The sequence below is a fragment of the Ascaphus truei genome, chromosome 14 (assembly GCF_040206685.1).
Source record: "Ascaphus truei isolate aAscTru1 chromosome 14, aAscTru1.hap1, whole genome shotgun sequence".
Taxonomy (NCBI): Eukaryota; Metazoa; Chordata; class Amphibia; order Anura; family Ascaphidae; genus Ascaphus; species Ascaphus truei.
This window is the reverse complement of record NC_134496.1, coordinates 31,872,938-31,890,551: the sequence shown is the minus strand read 5'-3', so window position 1 is coordinate 31,890,551 and position 17,614 is coordinate 31,872,938. Positions and strand designations below refer to the sequence as shown.

Here is a 17,614-nt window from a genome sequence, read left to right as displayed (position 1 = left end):
TGACTCCCACTTAACATTCGGGATGCACATTGATACCCTGACAACCAAGACCTATGCCAAACTAGGGGTACTTTACAGGAACAAATCCTCCCTAAGTCTGCTGGTCAGAAAGCGCATCGCACAGCAGATGCTAATGCCAATTATTGACTATAGAGACATAGTATATGGCTCAGCACCTCAAACCCCCCTTAGCAAACTTGACACCCTCTACAATTCAATTTGTCGTTTTGTTCTCCAATGAAACTATAACACACATCACTGCGAAATGCTCAAAGAACTAGATTGGTCATCACTCGAGTCTAGGTGCAAAATTCACCTTTCCTGTCTTGCCTTCAAATTTTTTATGGGCAAGCTACCCAGCTACCTGAACAAGCTCCTCACCCCTACCACATGCAGCACCTAACATCTGAGATCAGACTCCAAAAGACTGTTCATGGTCACAAGGCTCAACAAAGTATCCGGACGTTCCTCCTTCTCTTACCGTGCACCCCAAAACTGGAACAACCTACCAGAGACTCTCACATCCACCACCAGTTTAAGTTCTTTAAAATCTAAGGCTGTCACACATTTTAATCTGGTCTGTAACTGTTTCATACACCCATAATATATATTATCTTTAACTGTGCATCAAATGTCTTGTATATAATGTATGCCCTGCTCATTTATGTAACTGTATTTGTGACCATGTATTATTTGTCTTAACTCTGTGCCCAGGACATACTTGAAAACGAGAGGTAACTCTCAATGTATTACTTCCTGGTAAAATATTTTATAAATAAATTCTCAGATTTTTTAATATTCGAATGTCACAAACTCTAATTACAATGCAAAGATAAGAGCATTAAAAAAAACCTGCTTCCAATAGTGCAGAACCTTTTTGTTATATTAAGTAAACACATTAGCAATGTACTCAGTTATGTTCATTAAAAAAACCTAATCTGACTGGGAACACCCGTAGGAAGATCGCAATCCGGCCGTGTCCCTGATTGATTTCTGCCATCAGGATGCTGGGATCCCCCTCTTTTTGGAGATAATTCTTTACACGGCTGTTTGGGCCACTTTCCACCGAAATTTCCCCTTGAAGTCTAGGGGGGTCTCCGGCCCAAAACAACACAAACGACTGCTTCAGTGTATCTAGAGTAAGGCCCTTTGTTATCATTGTGTAGAATTGTGGCAAATGGCACTAACCTTTCTTAACTCTTCATTCTGTTCAATGGAGGACAGTCTATAATTTTGAAGTTCAATCTGTGAAAAAATATGGAAGATACTACAGTATAATGCTGGAGCTTCATTACCACCATCGTCCTACAGTGGTCAAGCTGCACACAAGGATTCTGGGTAATGGCATGCCAATGAACACCCTCCTTATCTTTATTCACCTCTAACGAGGACAGGGTGGGCTAGAGTAAACACTTGAAGCCCCACCCTCCTTACCCCCATTTCAGGGGCCCAGATATAAATAAACACTACGCCTTTATCATCGTAATACTAATTCTATTATTATTTTGCCCTCAAATATCTTCTTTTACGGTATACTCAATGTTATAGTGAAAAACTCAGTGTTAACAAACACAAGGCTCATTTTTGATAAAAGACCACTCCTTTGCCACTGCACCATTAATCCTTAATAAAAAAAGTTATGAAGCATACAATGAACAGTAGAGTAGTTATAAAAGAAAATAGCACCACCTGCTGGCACGTGGGATTTCTGAACCCTATCTTGAAGCCATTAAAGCTGCAGTCCAAGCTGTCTTTAAAAAAAAAAATCGATATGAGAATCAATACAATCTGCACATTGACAAGTGATAAGCTAAGTTGCTGATCGATCCGTTCTCCTGTGACCGATCGTTGAAATTCAGCCGGGGGTTCACTAAATGCATCTTTGGTAATCTTCTGCTGCACTGACAGCCAAAGTTCTGTGAGGAAGATCGTGTGACCAGGCAGGCACTAGATTCAATTGGTTCAAAGCTAGAGAGAGCAGGGCTCAAAAAGGTGATGCTGTTTCAGAAGGGGAAGGGGATGGTGACTTTGTATGTGGTTAAAAATTAACCACAAGAAACCAGGAATGTGTATTTATAAGGCGCCTGATGGTAAAAGGATATATATCTCAAATCAGTTGGATTTGCCAGGGATAGGCTCCAGACGAGAGGTTGTGCTTAAAGAGAAATAAAAACACAATATATAGCGTAATACTGTAGGGTATAGAGACAAAACACATGTAACACACACAACATACGGGCGGATAGGATCGAAATGACCGCAGCAGATTCGCTGGATGTAGATCAATGCGCGTCGGCTTGAAACAGCTGATTCGTCACCGGACCGTGGGAAGAGGCCTGATGCCGCAGTGAACGTCTACAAAGCCACCCTACGCGTTTCGAAAGCGTGCTGCTTTCTTCCTCAGGGAATCTGCTGCGGTCATTTCGATCCTATCCGCACATCTTCCACTGAGTGCCGCGAAGGGATACACGCACACACGCCGGCGGGCGTGTGCAACTCTCCATCCGCAGACCTGACCGCGTGCAGTAGCTGTTTGAGCAGCAGAGAGGGGATACTCTCTAACTTATCCACCGCTTTTATATATCATCCGTCCGGTGAGTGGGCAGTTCGCCCGTTGCAGCAGTGTGTCTATCCGGCAATTCCATTGTCCTTTAACCCCCATTTTTTATTTTTCATATGTCCATTGATTTATTATATGTTTTATTAAATGTTTTTTAATTATCTCATTCACCTTTATCTCAGCTGTTAGTTACTAGTTATATATGTTGTGTGTGTTACATGTGGTTTGTCTCTATACCCTACAGTATTACGCTATGTATTGTGTTTTTATTTCTCTTTAAGCACAACCTCTCGTCTGGAGCCTATCCCTGGCAAATCCAACTGATTTGAGATATATATCCTTTTACCATCAGGCGCCTTATAAATACACATTCCTGGTTTCTTTTGCTATCATCCTGACCAGGGGGTCAGTTGTTGTAATTCAGGCAGCCCCTTTTTGTGGACAATATCCCCATATAAGGTTTTACATTGTGTTTTTGTATATATATCTAGCTAGCGCTACCTGCTCTGTTTTTTTTATAAAAATTAACCATATTACAAATTAAAAATGTCTTTAAAATTTTTAAAATTAGCCAGGACAGTCCCGGATTTTCATCAAACGCCCCGGTTTCCCGACAATTTTCTCAAAACGGTTAAAATGGCAAGGTTTTTAATTTTTCCCTGTTTTGACTCACTTAAATCTCTTAAAACCGTGAAAATAGACATTGCGTGTTTTTTATGTGATCTACGATATCAAAGTTTGTGTTATGTTAGGAAACTGAAATAAATCAATAATACATCATAAATGGGAACAAATACTGTACCATTCTAATATTTATTTTTAAGTGATGTCATTTATTTCATAAATACCTCTCTGGGCGTGTATGTGTATACCGGTATTACCTCTCTGGGTGTGTATGTGTATACCGGTATTACCTCTCTGGGCGTGTATGTGTACAGTATACCGGTATCACCTCTCTGGGCGTGTATGTGTATACCGGTATTACCTCTCTGGGTGTGTATGTGTATACCGGTATTACCTCTCTGGGCGTGTATGTGTATACCGGTATCACCTCTCTGGGTGTGTATGTGTATACCGGTATCACCTCTCTGGGTGTGTATGTGTATACCGGTATCACCTCTCTGGGGGTGTATGTGTATACCGGTATTACCTCTCTGGGTGTGTATGTGTATACCGGTATTACCTCTCTGGGCGTGTATGTATATACCGGTATTACCTCTCTGGGTGTGTATGTGTATACCGGTATTACCTCTCTGGGCGTGTATGTATATACCGGTATTACCTCTCTGGGCGTGTATGTATATACCGGTATTACCTCTCTGGGCATGTTTTTTCATTTGTTCCGTTTTCTGGTCACACAGATGTACGGGTCAGTCCCGCCTCGGGCCTGATCTGAGGACACTGGTACAGGGCACTAATACAGTTTCTTACCTCTAGTTTTCTCAGGCTGCTCCTCATTTTTCTTAAACGTTGCTCCCTGTTACTATGTGATGTGGATAATGCTGAATTCTGAGGACAATATGTCACATTTTAATATAGCAGATGTATGATCAATCTAATTCAAGCAGCAATCACCCCTACTCTATTTTTCAATGTAATTATTTCCAGAATCTGAACTGGTGGAGGTGGGGGGGTCTTCCTGAGCTAAATTGTGCAATTTTTACCGTTGGGGACCCTCCAGTTCCTGAGACTTGGCCTAAAACAAAAGTATTTGGGAGGGGGGGGGGGGGGCGGGAGGAGTTCCTGCATTATCCTGATCATCACTATATTATACAGGAGCTGCGATTCTCCGCCCCAAAGGGCTAGCAATCAAATTTGTATGGCTTCCAGTGGTGGATTTCAAATTTTGCTACCCCTCAGCACTTGCTTGTGTGCCACCCTCCTGCTTCTTTGGAATCCCAGCGTCAAATGACGCCGCGGACGTCACCAGGAACAGGAGTAGGAATGCGGCAGGAAGGAGGTGCGGACACAGGCAACTACCTTCCCATTAGGTCCGAGAGGCCCGAGAGCGTTGTAAAATTATATGGGGGCAGAAAGTTTTTCCACCCCAAAATGTTGTCACCTAACGGGCCTAATGGGAAATCTGACTCTGATGGCTTCTCAATCACATTGGTATAAATAAACTTGATCAAATTGGCATTGGAAATCCCACTTCAAAGGCAGTGCAGTTACGAAAAGGGCACTGGTTTTGCCAGGCAGTCCTTGATCCTTTGGTCAAGGCAATACAACAATGTTATTTTGCTTGTAGTGCTAGTAGTGGATATACAGTATATAGCGATGTACACACAATGTATCACATGCCAAGCGTTATCCCCTACCACCTATAATATAACTTTTGGCTTTTGCAGCTGACAGCCTTTCCCAAGGTCACAAGTGCAGTTTGTGACAAGCGCAATTAATTACTTGTATAACCAATATAGAAGGATCAAATGATAAGAGGTGCTAATTAATATGCACACATCATTTGTAAGGTGACTAAAGATACGGGAATATGTCATTTGTATTAAATCCCTGGTGGAACAGCAGCTCTAAGGGAATGTTCTTTTCTAACAACACAAAGAAATTCAGCAAGAAAACAGAGTGCAAGATCACCAGAGCATGTGTAATGGAGACACACAAAAAACACACAAATAGTGTTAAAAAGTGACAAAATGTGAAGTGACACATTATATAGAGGGAATATCCCACTCACATATTAAAGGAGCAATGTAGATCAATAGACAGTAAACGCCAGGTGATGGCAGTCCTTGATTCAATAGATTGATGCAAAGCAATGGATATATGGAAAAAAGAAAAGACAACAAAAAATGAATATAGTGAAATATTCCCTCTATTTAATTTTCCACTTGACATTTTTTCCCTTTGTAACGCTGTTTTCTGTATTTGTTTGTGTGTCCAATACACATGCTCTGGTGGTATTGCGCTTTGTTCTCTTTTTCCAAGGTCACAAGTAGCTGGTACTTTCCAATCTGTTCACCCACCTCAAAGGCAGTGACTTTACCACCACCCCACCCCTTCTATATCACTTAATGCACTTAATGCACTTGCAGTAATGCACATTAATGAATATCAAATGAAGAAAGGAAAGGATACCTATTTAACTGTGTGCACACTGAAAATCCATGTATGGGTAGTTGTAAGGAGTGTGTAATGCTTGTGTAACAGGAAGACCCCTTAAAATATAACCTTAAATAATATTTGTTTAAAATAGTTGTGGTATATAGTAACAAGGATCACTTAAAAAAAAACACACACACAAAAAGATGGAGGTGGGAGAGAGAGTTGTGAATAAGGTGTGTATATATATAACTACTATCAGTTAAAGGTTAATTCTAAAGTATTTAGTCTTGAGCCCAGCGACTAGGCAGTTAATATGCTTTACATCTATATATCTGAAACTGCTGGAGTAGTACTTGGAAGCCTCTTAGTATGCTTCCGTTAAGTATATAGTGCTTCCAGATCTCTAATGCTGTATTACCACCATGGCTTGCTCTCTAAGCTCCACCCCCCTTGACGTCACACAGTCATGTGCCCCAACGCGCGTTTCACTCCCTCAAAGAGCTTTTTCAACAGACTTTCATGAGTAACCCCCATTAGGATTCTATTATATACAGTGTCACGTACTCAAGCGGACATATTTAAGACCAGAATAGTGTTATGTTCCCCATATCATACAAATGTATGCATCTAGACTTGTGAAACGGGTAAAGATGCAATAATGTCACACGCACCTCCTCCGAGAGATGAGAAGCCTCAAGTTTAAGTTCTTCATTTTGGTTTTCCTGCAAGAGGCAATGACAATAATACTAATTAGAGAGAAAGAGCACAAACACCATATATACAAAACAATTAGCTCCCAATTAGCAAGTGCGTGCGTCATAAATAGTATAAAAAAGATACTTCACCAAAATCAAAAGACCAAGGAAGGCGACACAGCACTAGAGGTAGATGAAACAAAGGGCATCTAATCCATATCCTCAGGTAACCAATGTTTCAGAGCCATCTCAGGGCCCCTTCTTCAGGCACGCCTGATGAAGGGGCCCTGAGATGGCTCTAAAATGTTGATACCTGTGGATATGGACTAAATACCTTTTTTCCCCCGTCTACCTATAGTGCTGTGTCGCCTTCTCTGTTTTTTTTTTAAATTTTGGTGAAGTATCATAAATATAAATAAATAAATAAATAAATATATATATATATATATATATATATATATATATATATATATACACTGTATATATACACAACCAAACAGAGTTTACGGGGAAAATGCGTGAAAATCCGGGAAACAGATTTGGTAGGTTCGCCCATCTCTACTAAAATTCCAGTCCCACAGTAATATCTTACTATATTAAGAAAAAGATTTGTCTGCCCCTCCGTGATATATAGCTCATCGGTAACATGGAAATGCAATACGGAGAGTCAGATAACTACAGAATAAAGTTTAGACAGAAAGAAGACGAAGAATGAGAGGAAGTCAGTTGACGTGAGGAGAACGCAAGAATGCTGGAGAAGGAGAGGTGAAAAGAATTAATGACATCATAAAGTATTAAATGAAAGAGATGCAGTGGAGAGAGGGGAGGGAGAGAGAGGAGTGGGGGAGATAGAGAAGGAGGGAGGCGAGAGACAAGGTGGGGAAAGAAAAAGTCAAACCCGTCATTACATTACACACACACACAATTTTTGCATCAATAATATATATACAGACACACATACTATATACACTGGCGACACACTTTATTCGAGCTCGGCTAGTCCCACGAATTCGGGTATACCCGGGTGTATTGAGGTTTGTGACTGTTTTCTGCCCAAGTGCATTGGGTTATTTTCCAGGCAGGGATTGAAGCATTTTATTCCCGCTGGCTGCAATACTGCACAGTATATATATATATACTGCATTACAATTCATGAATTTATGCCATCTGGTAGACACGCGAAGCATTGCAGCCTATTAAATCCTAATCATTATCATTTAACAGATCAGCTGCCCATCAGCCAGGCATGAACCCAGGCTGGGAAGGCAAACGCAACGGGGCTTGTCAGAGGTGAGGAGCGGCGCATTCCAGGTATCTGCCAGGTACAAACTGGGCATTTGCTCGAATAAAGTGTGTCGGTGCAGTATGCATCATATATACACATACATCATCTATGTATCATATAAATACATATCTTGCATCATACTGTACATACACACTTATCATTACCAGTAGCACACTGCAGAGAGGACCCAGCGCAGCGCAGCGCAGCGCCACAAATGAAGACAAATGGTTTTACTACCACATTGCCCAATTTAAATCTGAATTATTTATTGTCATTTAAATGTAAACAATATACAGTAATATGATAATATTGAAAAACTCACCAGTTCCTTGACGGACTCTTTCAAATTCAGAGCAACTAAGTTCTCGCTCGCCAAGTTCTCCCTCACTTCCGCCATCTCCTCTAGTAGGATTCTTCTTTTTGATTCAGCCTCCATCCGTCTGGGGAAAGGAGCATTGAAGATTAGCTCCTTGTTGGGTTTAAGGCAGCATTATAAACCTTCAAGCAGACAGAATTATTAATATCTCCTGTTAATTATTTTATATGTTTAATAATAACAACATGGAAATAAAAGATTTAATAAAGAAGTGGAGGCCTTTGGTATTTGGTTATGTTTTATTTACTTTGGAGAATGTTCGGGTGTAGATTCCTGCCAGCTGGGTGATGTTACTGTTTGACCTGGGACTTGGTCTGAGAGTGAATGACGGCATGTCTACTGGGTTACATAGTTACATAGTTACATAGTAGTTACATAGTAGATGAGGTTGAAAAAAGACTTCCGTCCATCAAGTTCAACCTATGCTAAATTTAGACAACAGATACTTTATCCTATATCTATACTTATTGATCCAGAGGAAGGCAAACAAAAAACCCCATTAAGGGGAAAAATTAATTCCTTCCTAACTCCAAGAATTGGCAATCGGATTAATCCCTGGATCAACATCATTCCCATGTATACTTATTTGGTATATCCCTGTATACCTTTCCCAACTAAAAAGATGTCCAACCTTTTTTTGAACAAATCTATTGTATCTGCCATCACAGTCTCCATGGGTAGTGAATTCCACATTTTAACTACCCTTACTGTAAAGAACCCTTTCCTTTGTTGCTGGTGAAATTTCCTTTCCTTCAACCTTAAGTGATGGCCCCGAGTCCTTTGTACTGCCCGTGGGATGAATAGTTCTTTTGAAAGCTCCTTGTATTGTCCCTGAATATATGTATAGAGTTATCATATCCCCTCTTAGACGCCTCTTTTCTAATGTAAATAAATCTAATTTAGCTAGCTGGGTGTTACACCTTTGGTGGTCTTAATGAATTACAGGGACCAGTGTGAGATCCCATGGGGGCCAAATATCTGATTAAGGGCAGGCTGGCAGGGAGAGGGTAGTCAGGCAATTCTGTTTCCATGTAGTTGAACAACGTACTCCAATTGTACTCCAAACGTTAGCAACTGTGATCTCTGCAGAGGTTATGTTTTAGGGTTGTAATGGGGTATTGCTCAAGTGCTATACTGTATAAAGTAAAGTTGTTATTATTATACATACACATTATAAAGTTATTATTATACAAACCTGCAATCACTTGTGTATAAATACATACACTGACACACACAGAGACTGACTCACACAAACACATACACTGAGACAGAGCAGACTGACACACACACACACACACAGCAGACTGACACTCTTTTACACACACACACAGACACTGATACATACACACACACACAGACACTGATACATACACACACACACACACACAGACACTGATACATACACATACACACACACACACACAGACACACACACAGTAGCGGATTTTCCCATTAGGTCCGATAGGCCAGAGCCAAAGGCGCCAACATTTTTGGGCGGCAGAATTTGAAGGCAGCATGCAGGACCGGTGCTTGTTGCTCACGCATGTGTGGCCGTGAAGCGCTGATCGTGTGCGCGCAGCCAGCAAGCGCCAATTGCGCATGCGCAGCCAGCAACGCGCCATTACACGCTGTCACCTTGCCATGGCCACAGGACGGCACAGCGCTGTAAGAGGAGAGCGGCATCAGGTAAGTACCTATGGGCGTTTTTTTTTTTTTTTAATCAGACACTGCACAAACACACACACACCGGTACACACAGAGCAGACTAACTCACTCTCACACACATACTGATACACACAGCAGACTGACTCACACTCCCAGTGGTACAGACAGGGCAGACTGACTCACACTCACACACACAGATACACAGAGCAGACTCACTCACACACACACACCGATATGCAGAGCAGTCTCACTCTCACACACATACTGATGTACACACACACAAATACCGATACACACAGAGCAGACTTACTCACACACACGCACAGTGATACAGACAGAGCAGACTAACTCACTCACACACAAACGCACACACCGATACACAGAGCAGACTCACTCACACACAAACACTGATACACACACCAATACGCAAAGCAGACTGACTCTCACTGCAGCACTCTATGATAATTGGCTGCGACCAAAACTCTTCCGGTGCTGCGCCGCCACACCTGCAGCCGAGACAACTCAACAGCGCTACACCTGGCCACAGGCACCTCGCCAAGCATGCTTTTCGCTGACCCACTCCGACGCGATCTTGTGCAATGTGCCCTGTGGCCAGATGTCCTGCCAGTGAGTTGTCTCAGTGGCGACATGTGTGGCGGTGCCGGTTTGGCCATGGCCAATTGGCCACGGCCAAACATCCCATTCAGCCCTGCAGCTGCACTCTAACATGGGAGATCTGGCTAGACCCCCAAGATTTCAAGAGCCTTCCAGTCATTCTGGAAGACTTAGCCGGTCTGGACCACCAGAAACCAGGGCCCACCGGAGATTTCACCTCATTTCAATGTATGGTAATGGAAATATTGCTCCATTATTATTAGATAAAGTATGTAATATTGTTAACTCTTGGGGTTTATTGTTAAGTTGCTTTTTCAGGTGGTTATGGGAACGTGGTCCAGAACTGAAGTTTCTGTAACACTGTAACAATTGTTTATTGTCTTGGTGAACTTGGAGTTTCCCAGAAAGAGCTGCTGGTTGCTGGCATCTTTTGAAGAGGATACTGTATAAATAGAGAGGCTGAGCTGGGACCATTTAGTTGGGGTTTTTAGTTGTTGGGTGGTTAGACATGTTGCTGGCAGCTTCATCCCTGCCCCAGGACTATCAGATGAGCTTCAGGTTGCAACTAATATCCATGCAGAGATGGAAGGATGAACTTCTTCTTTCTAGAGATTAGACCTCCTTCCAAACTGGGAATTTTCAGATTGCGGCACCAGTCTTAGATTTATCACCATTTTTACCATCAATATTTTATAACAGGCTATGTTGTGTTATCACCAAGAAACCCCAGATTGGCTAAATCTGCATAATCTGTTTCGAATGTGTCTGGAATTCCCTGCCCCGGTACATAGAGACAAAGGAATGAGCAGGAGATAAGACCCAATCTCCTTCACTTTTCACTCATATATCCCTGTCACAGAGGCCTACAAAGCATGACTTTGGGGGAGGGATATGACAAATAGGCATCAATAAGCCAAACATAGCATGTATCTATCAGTGAAAAAGGAACTTTAGACAAGTCATGTCTTCCCTTTTTGCTGGGGAAATTGAGAAAGGGACACATTAGAAAAGAGGAAGGAAGCTGGAATGGAATTGCACTGCTTAGTAAATATGGGTCTTTTAACCCATTAAACGTATCATTGTCATTTGCTCTTGGGTCGGAATGACACATTAAAGTATCACAGTATCATTCCTTCTTTACCTCTTGGTTTCCCTTCTGAGGTTGCTTATATCCTTCAATAAAGCGCCATTATCTCCTTCCACGTTCTCCACCTCTCTCTGCAGACTGGAATAACGCTCTTTCAGGTGTTTGTTACTATATTCCAGCTGCAACAATAAGTTCTCCGGAGTTTCCATCTCCCTGAAGGAAATAGTTCAACAAATGTACAAACTCAAAGGGGAGAATCTACTAAGATCATATTAGATTTTTATATTGTGCAGCAAAATTTTAGTGGTAAAAAGTAGTTTGTCGTATGTATGAAGATCGTTATGTGACTTCATAGATAGGGCTGGCAACAGAAATCTTGGGGCCCAGGACAACCTGAATGAGATATGGGCTAGGAGGATAGGTGATAAGGGCCTGGGGATGGGTGGTTATGGCTTTGGAGAGGAGAGAGGGGGAAAGGAGAGAGTGGTGGAAGAAGAGAGGGGGGAGGGGAGAGAGAGGCGGGGGGAGAAAGGGGTGGGACAGAGAAGAGAGTGGGAGATGGGGGAGAGAGGGGGAGGAGGGAGAAAAGGAGATAGAAAGAGAGGAGGCGAGTGTACTCACTGCCTACCTGCTGCGCTGGAGGATGGAGGGGGCCTGTTAGAGGCATGTGGAGGGGGCCTGCAGAGCTGCCTGTTGAAGGGTGCCCACAGAGATGCCTGTCAGGGGAGACTCCCTATCATTGGCCTACAGCAGGGGTGTGCAAAGTTTTTCTATTGCGCATACCCTGTGTGCCGGCTCAGTAGTTCGCGCCCCCCTCCCTCCCCAGTGACCTGCTGTCAAATGACGCAGAGGGTCACGGGACGGGATGTCACGTGACCCCGTTGTGTCATTTGACGCGCATCTCCATACCGCCGCGTCACGTCACATGACCCGTGGCGTTGTCATGACGACGTGACCAGAAGCCGACTGAATCAGGTAAGTTGAGGTTGCAGAGACCTCACGCGGCCCCCCGGCATTTCATTTAAATGTCTCGGGGAAGAGCACAGGGCCTTTGCAACCGCCCGCACCCCCTCCCCCCCCCAGAAAAATCCTGCGTCCCCTAGTTTGCGCACCGCTGGCAAACAGCATGCTGCCTCGACAGGCACCACCAAGGACACCTTCCAGCAGGCCCACTTTGGCAACACCTTCAAGTTGGTCTACTTTTCAGGCTTTTCCTGGTAGGGAAATGTAGCAATATGTAATATGTAACGATATGACGCATATTTTGTTGTTTGAAACAAAGGAGCCGTTAGGGGGAAGAGTTATAGGCAGGTTATAGGAGCTGTTAAGAGAGGAGTTATAGGGAACAGTTATAGGAGCAGTTAGGGGAGGAGATAGGGAGTAGGTATAGGGGAAGTTACATGGTAGTTTATCATAGCAGTTGCTTGAGAGCATTATTATATTGGAAGGATGCATATGTGTGCCAGTAATAGCCACACTTTTCCATTTCCTTTGATTCAAATAAACCGCCTTGCTAGTTCTAAGGTGGTATTAACGTCTGAGCTCATGACTTCCACTGCTGATGGAAAATACTCAAATAACACGTTCCAGGCATTTTTTTTAATGTACAAACTTTTTGCACTGCGTCAAAGAACAAACAGCATAATCAAGACACATATCCCGACAGCATTCTGGCTTTATATTGTATACAGTATACAGTATACTGTAGTGGGACGAAGGATGAGAAGCAGCAGTCACTGTGGCTAAACATGTTATTCACACGTCTTCATTTCTTATAACTTACAGGAAACAAGTTCGGCATGTTTGCTCATAGCAACAGTTTGCTATGTTTAAGGTGTTACATTCAAAATGAATGTGGTCAGAACATTTTTACTGGGGACATATCTACTTAACCCTAAAGCAGCAATTCCCTCCCAGAATCCTATATAGTGTAACTAATATAATGTAAGCCTGAGTATGTCCGGTGCTTTAAAACAAAAACAAACAAAAACATTCATGTTACAAAGCATGATTTTCTTAATCTTTAGTATCTGGAGTTACCATGGTAACCTTTAGCCTTGCACTGGGCTCTGGGGAGAACTTCATTTTATCCTCCCGGGCATTTAATATTCTAATGCTTATATCTCAAGAACAGAGCATCAAATAAAATAAAAAAAATTGAAACTGTGTTAGAAAGGGCAAAAAATAGATTTCTTAATGTAAAAATAAAAAATTCAAAAATAGCAAGCAGCGAGAATACTGTTTCTAGTTTCATTCAATTATTCTATTAAAAGGCCCAGAGCCTGCGGTAGTGTCCACATGGCAACTGCTGCTGTTTATTCTCACGTTCTCCGCTTCACCAGGCAGCACAGAGCTGGTTTACATGCAGACAATACCGGACTTACGCATAAACTGACTAAGCTACAGTTTAGGGCCTCACAATATGAGGGGCCTCAAACATAGAAAAAAAATCATGCATTTCAAGTTTTAAAATCGGATGATAAATAAAAAAAATATGCGAAAAAGTAGCTTATATAAATATAGTCCTTTTCTTTTAAATATGACCCTAAGCATCATTTGCATCGAAAGTGACAAACTTCGAAGTTTATCATTTGAAGACATCATCAATGACTTTGCTCTCCAAAAATCACGAAAGAAAATGTTTTAATATTAAAATTAATGTGATGTGGGACTAGGGTTGCCAGGTGTCTGGTATTGAACTGGACTGTCCTGTATTTGGATACTCTGTCCAGTAATACATGAGAGGTACTGTAATACTGGGCATGTACAGTATGTGTCCGGTATTTTCCTACCTGGACATAGTGACCTGACGCACCTTTCACTATTGAGTCCAGTATTTTCGGAGAAGCCACCTGGCAACTCTAGTGGGAACGCTGTTCATTTTAGCTTTACACCGTCCTCTTTGTATAATAACAATGCTTTAATTCATTTTCGTTTCATGCCTATATTTTCAATGGTCCCTTCAGTCAGAATAATACTGTACATCTCTTTCTAATTTTTGGGGCCTCTTAAACTTGACATAGTTTGGGGCCTGAGAATATCAAAGGCTGGCCCTGCATGCAGACTACAAAGAATTTTAAGAAAGAAAATGTCTTATCTTAATCTCAGATTAGGCTCTTGGAGGCCAACAATTTGTCACTAAATGAGAGGGGATTAGCAGCCATAATAATTTAGGTCTTGGGCTCATTGTTTAGGAATAAAATACACTGTTGATAAAATCAGTGCGCAGAGTTACAAACAGAGAGGTGAAAACAGACACCCCAATGTACAGTATTGTGAATAAATCATTCAAAAACAAACATGCAGAGGGAACTGCCACTTGAAATGAAAAGGGAAGACCTCCAAGGGCTCTATGAAACGCGCGGGTAACTTAAGGTAATATAAACATATATAATACATATATATATATATATATATATATATACTTGTAAAATGTTTACATATCATTTTTAAAGCCTTTTAATGTTTCTAAAATGACATTATAATAAACTTGTGCCCTTTTACTCCTACATTTTTTCTAATCTAGAAAAGTTTGCTTTGCGGTTACTGCCTTATCTCTACCACTTCCTCAAATATGAATGAGGTTTCTTGTATTTGATGAAGATCTTTAACACGAGAGGTTGACAGCATGCGGACCAGATGGAGTTTGTTTAAGCAATGTGACAGGGGGCGGGGTGAAATAACCAATATGTGTCGAGGTCTCAAGGCTGCACAAATGGGGCATTGCCAAATATCATATTGTATCCTTAGGGGACCTTATTCTGGTGCAATGTTTTTGCTACGGTTTTGCCCCAGCTTTTTCATCTGGGAGATTTTATTACGTACCCCAAAAAGTATGGACTATAGTGTATGGTACAGCAGCCCTAATTAATCTCATCAAACCTGGCATTTTGTACAACTGAATATGCTGTTTTGTCCTATTATGAACTATAACACCCACAATTGTAATATGTTAACTGAGCTAGTTTGCCTTTTGTAACTGTTCCAGTCCTGGGTTTTGCTGAAATTTGCCATTACGTGGCTGTTGCGGCCATCTTGGTTCCTGGCAAACCTCTTCCTGGGCGGTAATTAGCTGCACCTGTTGTAGGGCTTTAAACAGCAGCCAGCTACTTCTAGCCTCGGCACAGACATGGTATTATATCCCATGTGTTTCTGGACCCTGTGATTTCCAGTTCCCTGTTGCCAACCCCAGCCTGTGAACGCTGCCTGCATCCCGACTACGATTTACTCCAGCAGGACTCTGTCCCCCGGCACTGATCAGTTATCATATACCCCTACCTTAGTTCTGCGGGTCTGCTGCCTGCCGGAGACGAGCATCGTTATATAATGTGTGGACCCCATTGAGGTAGAGAGGGTTGTGCCCCTCCGGGCCAAATCCTTGTGACTCACTCCAACCACCTAGCTACATTTCAATGGATGCTGGACTCCATCACCACTACCCTTCAGACCTTCTGCGTGAATTCTGTGCATAAAGTCCTGCTCCTAACCCCCTTGGGGCACTCCTTTCTTTTACTTGGAGCCCCCAAGCTAACATTGCTTTCCAAGAACCAAAAGATTAATTTTTCATGGCTCCGGTTTGAAAGTCAAGTACACCTCTCACTGTTTCCTCGGCAGTAAGTGCTGTAACCGTTGCTTGTTCTAAAGCTTGGGATCTAAAGGCAAGTTCCCCTTTCTTTGACTCCTCTAAGGTGTTTGATATACCCATTTACCAATTGTGAAACTCTTGCTTTAATGTCTAATTTCCATTTCTACGATCCCCTGCAGTCTCTGATGTCCCTATTACTGAATCTAAGGATCCAGTTTCAAAGTCAAGTTCCCCTTTATCTGTTTACTCTGCAGCACCTGTTAACCTGTGTTGATTTAAAGGCTCCTGTATGTAGAGACATACTTTCCTTTCTTTGACTTCTCTACAGTACCTAGTATAATCAATGCTGCTTTTCAGTCTCTCTCTTCAAAGACAAGTGTTCCTCTCATTGATTTCCCTACAGTACCTTATTTAACCCTTGAGGATTCTGGGACTTCCACTCCACCGACATGTTTGTCTCGCTGATTCTTCTGCAGTGTTCGAGGTGCCCATTACTGACTTTAAGGCTCCCGCTTTAAAGACTGATTTACCGCTCCCTGATTCATTGCCGATTCCTATGCTCCCAGTTTGAAGACAAGTGCATTTCTTTCTGATTCCCAGCAGTATCTCATGCATTCTCTACTGATTCTATGACCCCCATTGCAAAGACCAGTTTTCTGCACGCTGATTCTCTTGCAGAGCCTGATGTATCCATGGCAGATTCTAAGGCTCCCACGTCAAAGAGAAGTGTACTACCCATGGTTTCCCTGGCATCTATACTGATGCCCAAGGGAGCTGGTATCCTACTGATGGCCAATCCAATGGCAGAGAACTACTTAATCACTTCAACTGTCACAGATAAGTGGCTGTGTAACTGGACAAGACCTTGACAAGAGGATTGTATCTGAGCCTTTCATTGAGCCCCCAGCTTTGCTACCACTCTACATGTCCAAGTATTCAGACTCTCATCGTGAACTGGTATCTATGTATGCGCAATCGGCTACGCACCAAGTCTTGACCTTTGGGTTGCCGATGCCTGTGATGTTACCTGAGTCTTCCTATGAAGCACTGTGCATATCAAGACTTGCAGTATCTGTTCTTTCTGTCTCAGAGGTGGTACTCGCAAAGAAAGGGTCTTGCCTCAAGTCTGCTACCCGTCCTAAGCGCTCTCATTCCAAATCCAAGCATCAGAGACGTTTCGGGAATTAATCTAGGTTGCCAAGATCTCCAATCAAGCCAGGATCGGATCGTCCGGAGGTCTCTCTTGAAGTGCACTGTAAGGGTCCCACTCCCGTGTTTTGCTGGAACGTGCCCTTACGAGGTTGTTGCTGTCATCTTGGTTCCTGGCAAACCTCTTCCTGGACTTGGTAATTGGTTGCACCTGTTCCAGGACTTTAAATAGCAGCTAAATACTCCTAGCCCCGCCCTGAGCATGGTATTCTATCCCATGTGTTCCTGGACCCCGTGATTTCCTGTGCCCGGTTCCCTGTTGTCGACCCCAGCCTGTGATCCTGACCTTGCTCCTCTACCTGCATCCTGACTATGATTTAATTCTAACAGGACTCTGTCTCCTGGCTCTGGTCTGTGATCATATACCCCCTACCTTAGCTCTGCGGGTCGGCATCCTACTAGACATGAGCAGTGTTATAGCTATCCATTGGGTCCAGATGCAATGTAAATCTTTCCTGCCTCACCTTCAAATACTTT

General features: G+C 42.5%; 1 protein-coding gene across 1 annotated transcript; it reads right to left on the bottom strand.

Annotated features, from left to right (window-relative positions):
* Nucleotides 1-1,155: 1,155 nt before the first annotated feature.
* LOC142465457 (uncharacterized) lies at nucleotides 1,156-16,543 on the bottom strand. Its single transcript, XM_075569413.1, has 6 exons — nucleotides 16,428-16,543; nucleotides 11,398-11,556; nucleotides 7,923-8,040; nucleotides 6,292-6,342; nucleotides 3,992-4,069; nucleotides 1,156-1,245 (listed from the first exon to the last, which is right to left on the bottom strand). The coding sequence occupies exons 1-6, from the start codon at nucleotides 16,541-16,543 to the stop codon at nucleotides 1,156-1,158; spliced, it is 612 nt and encodes a 203-aa protein (XP_075425528.1).
* Between the last annotated feature and the right edge of the window lie 1,071 nt (nucleotides 16,544-17,614).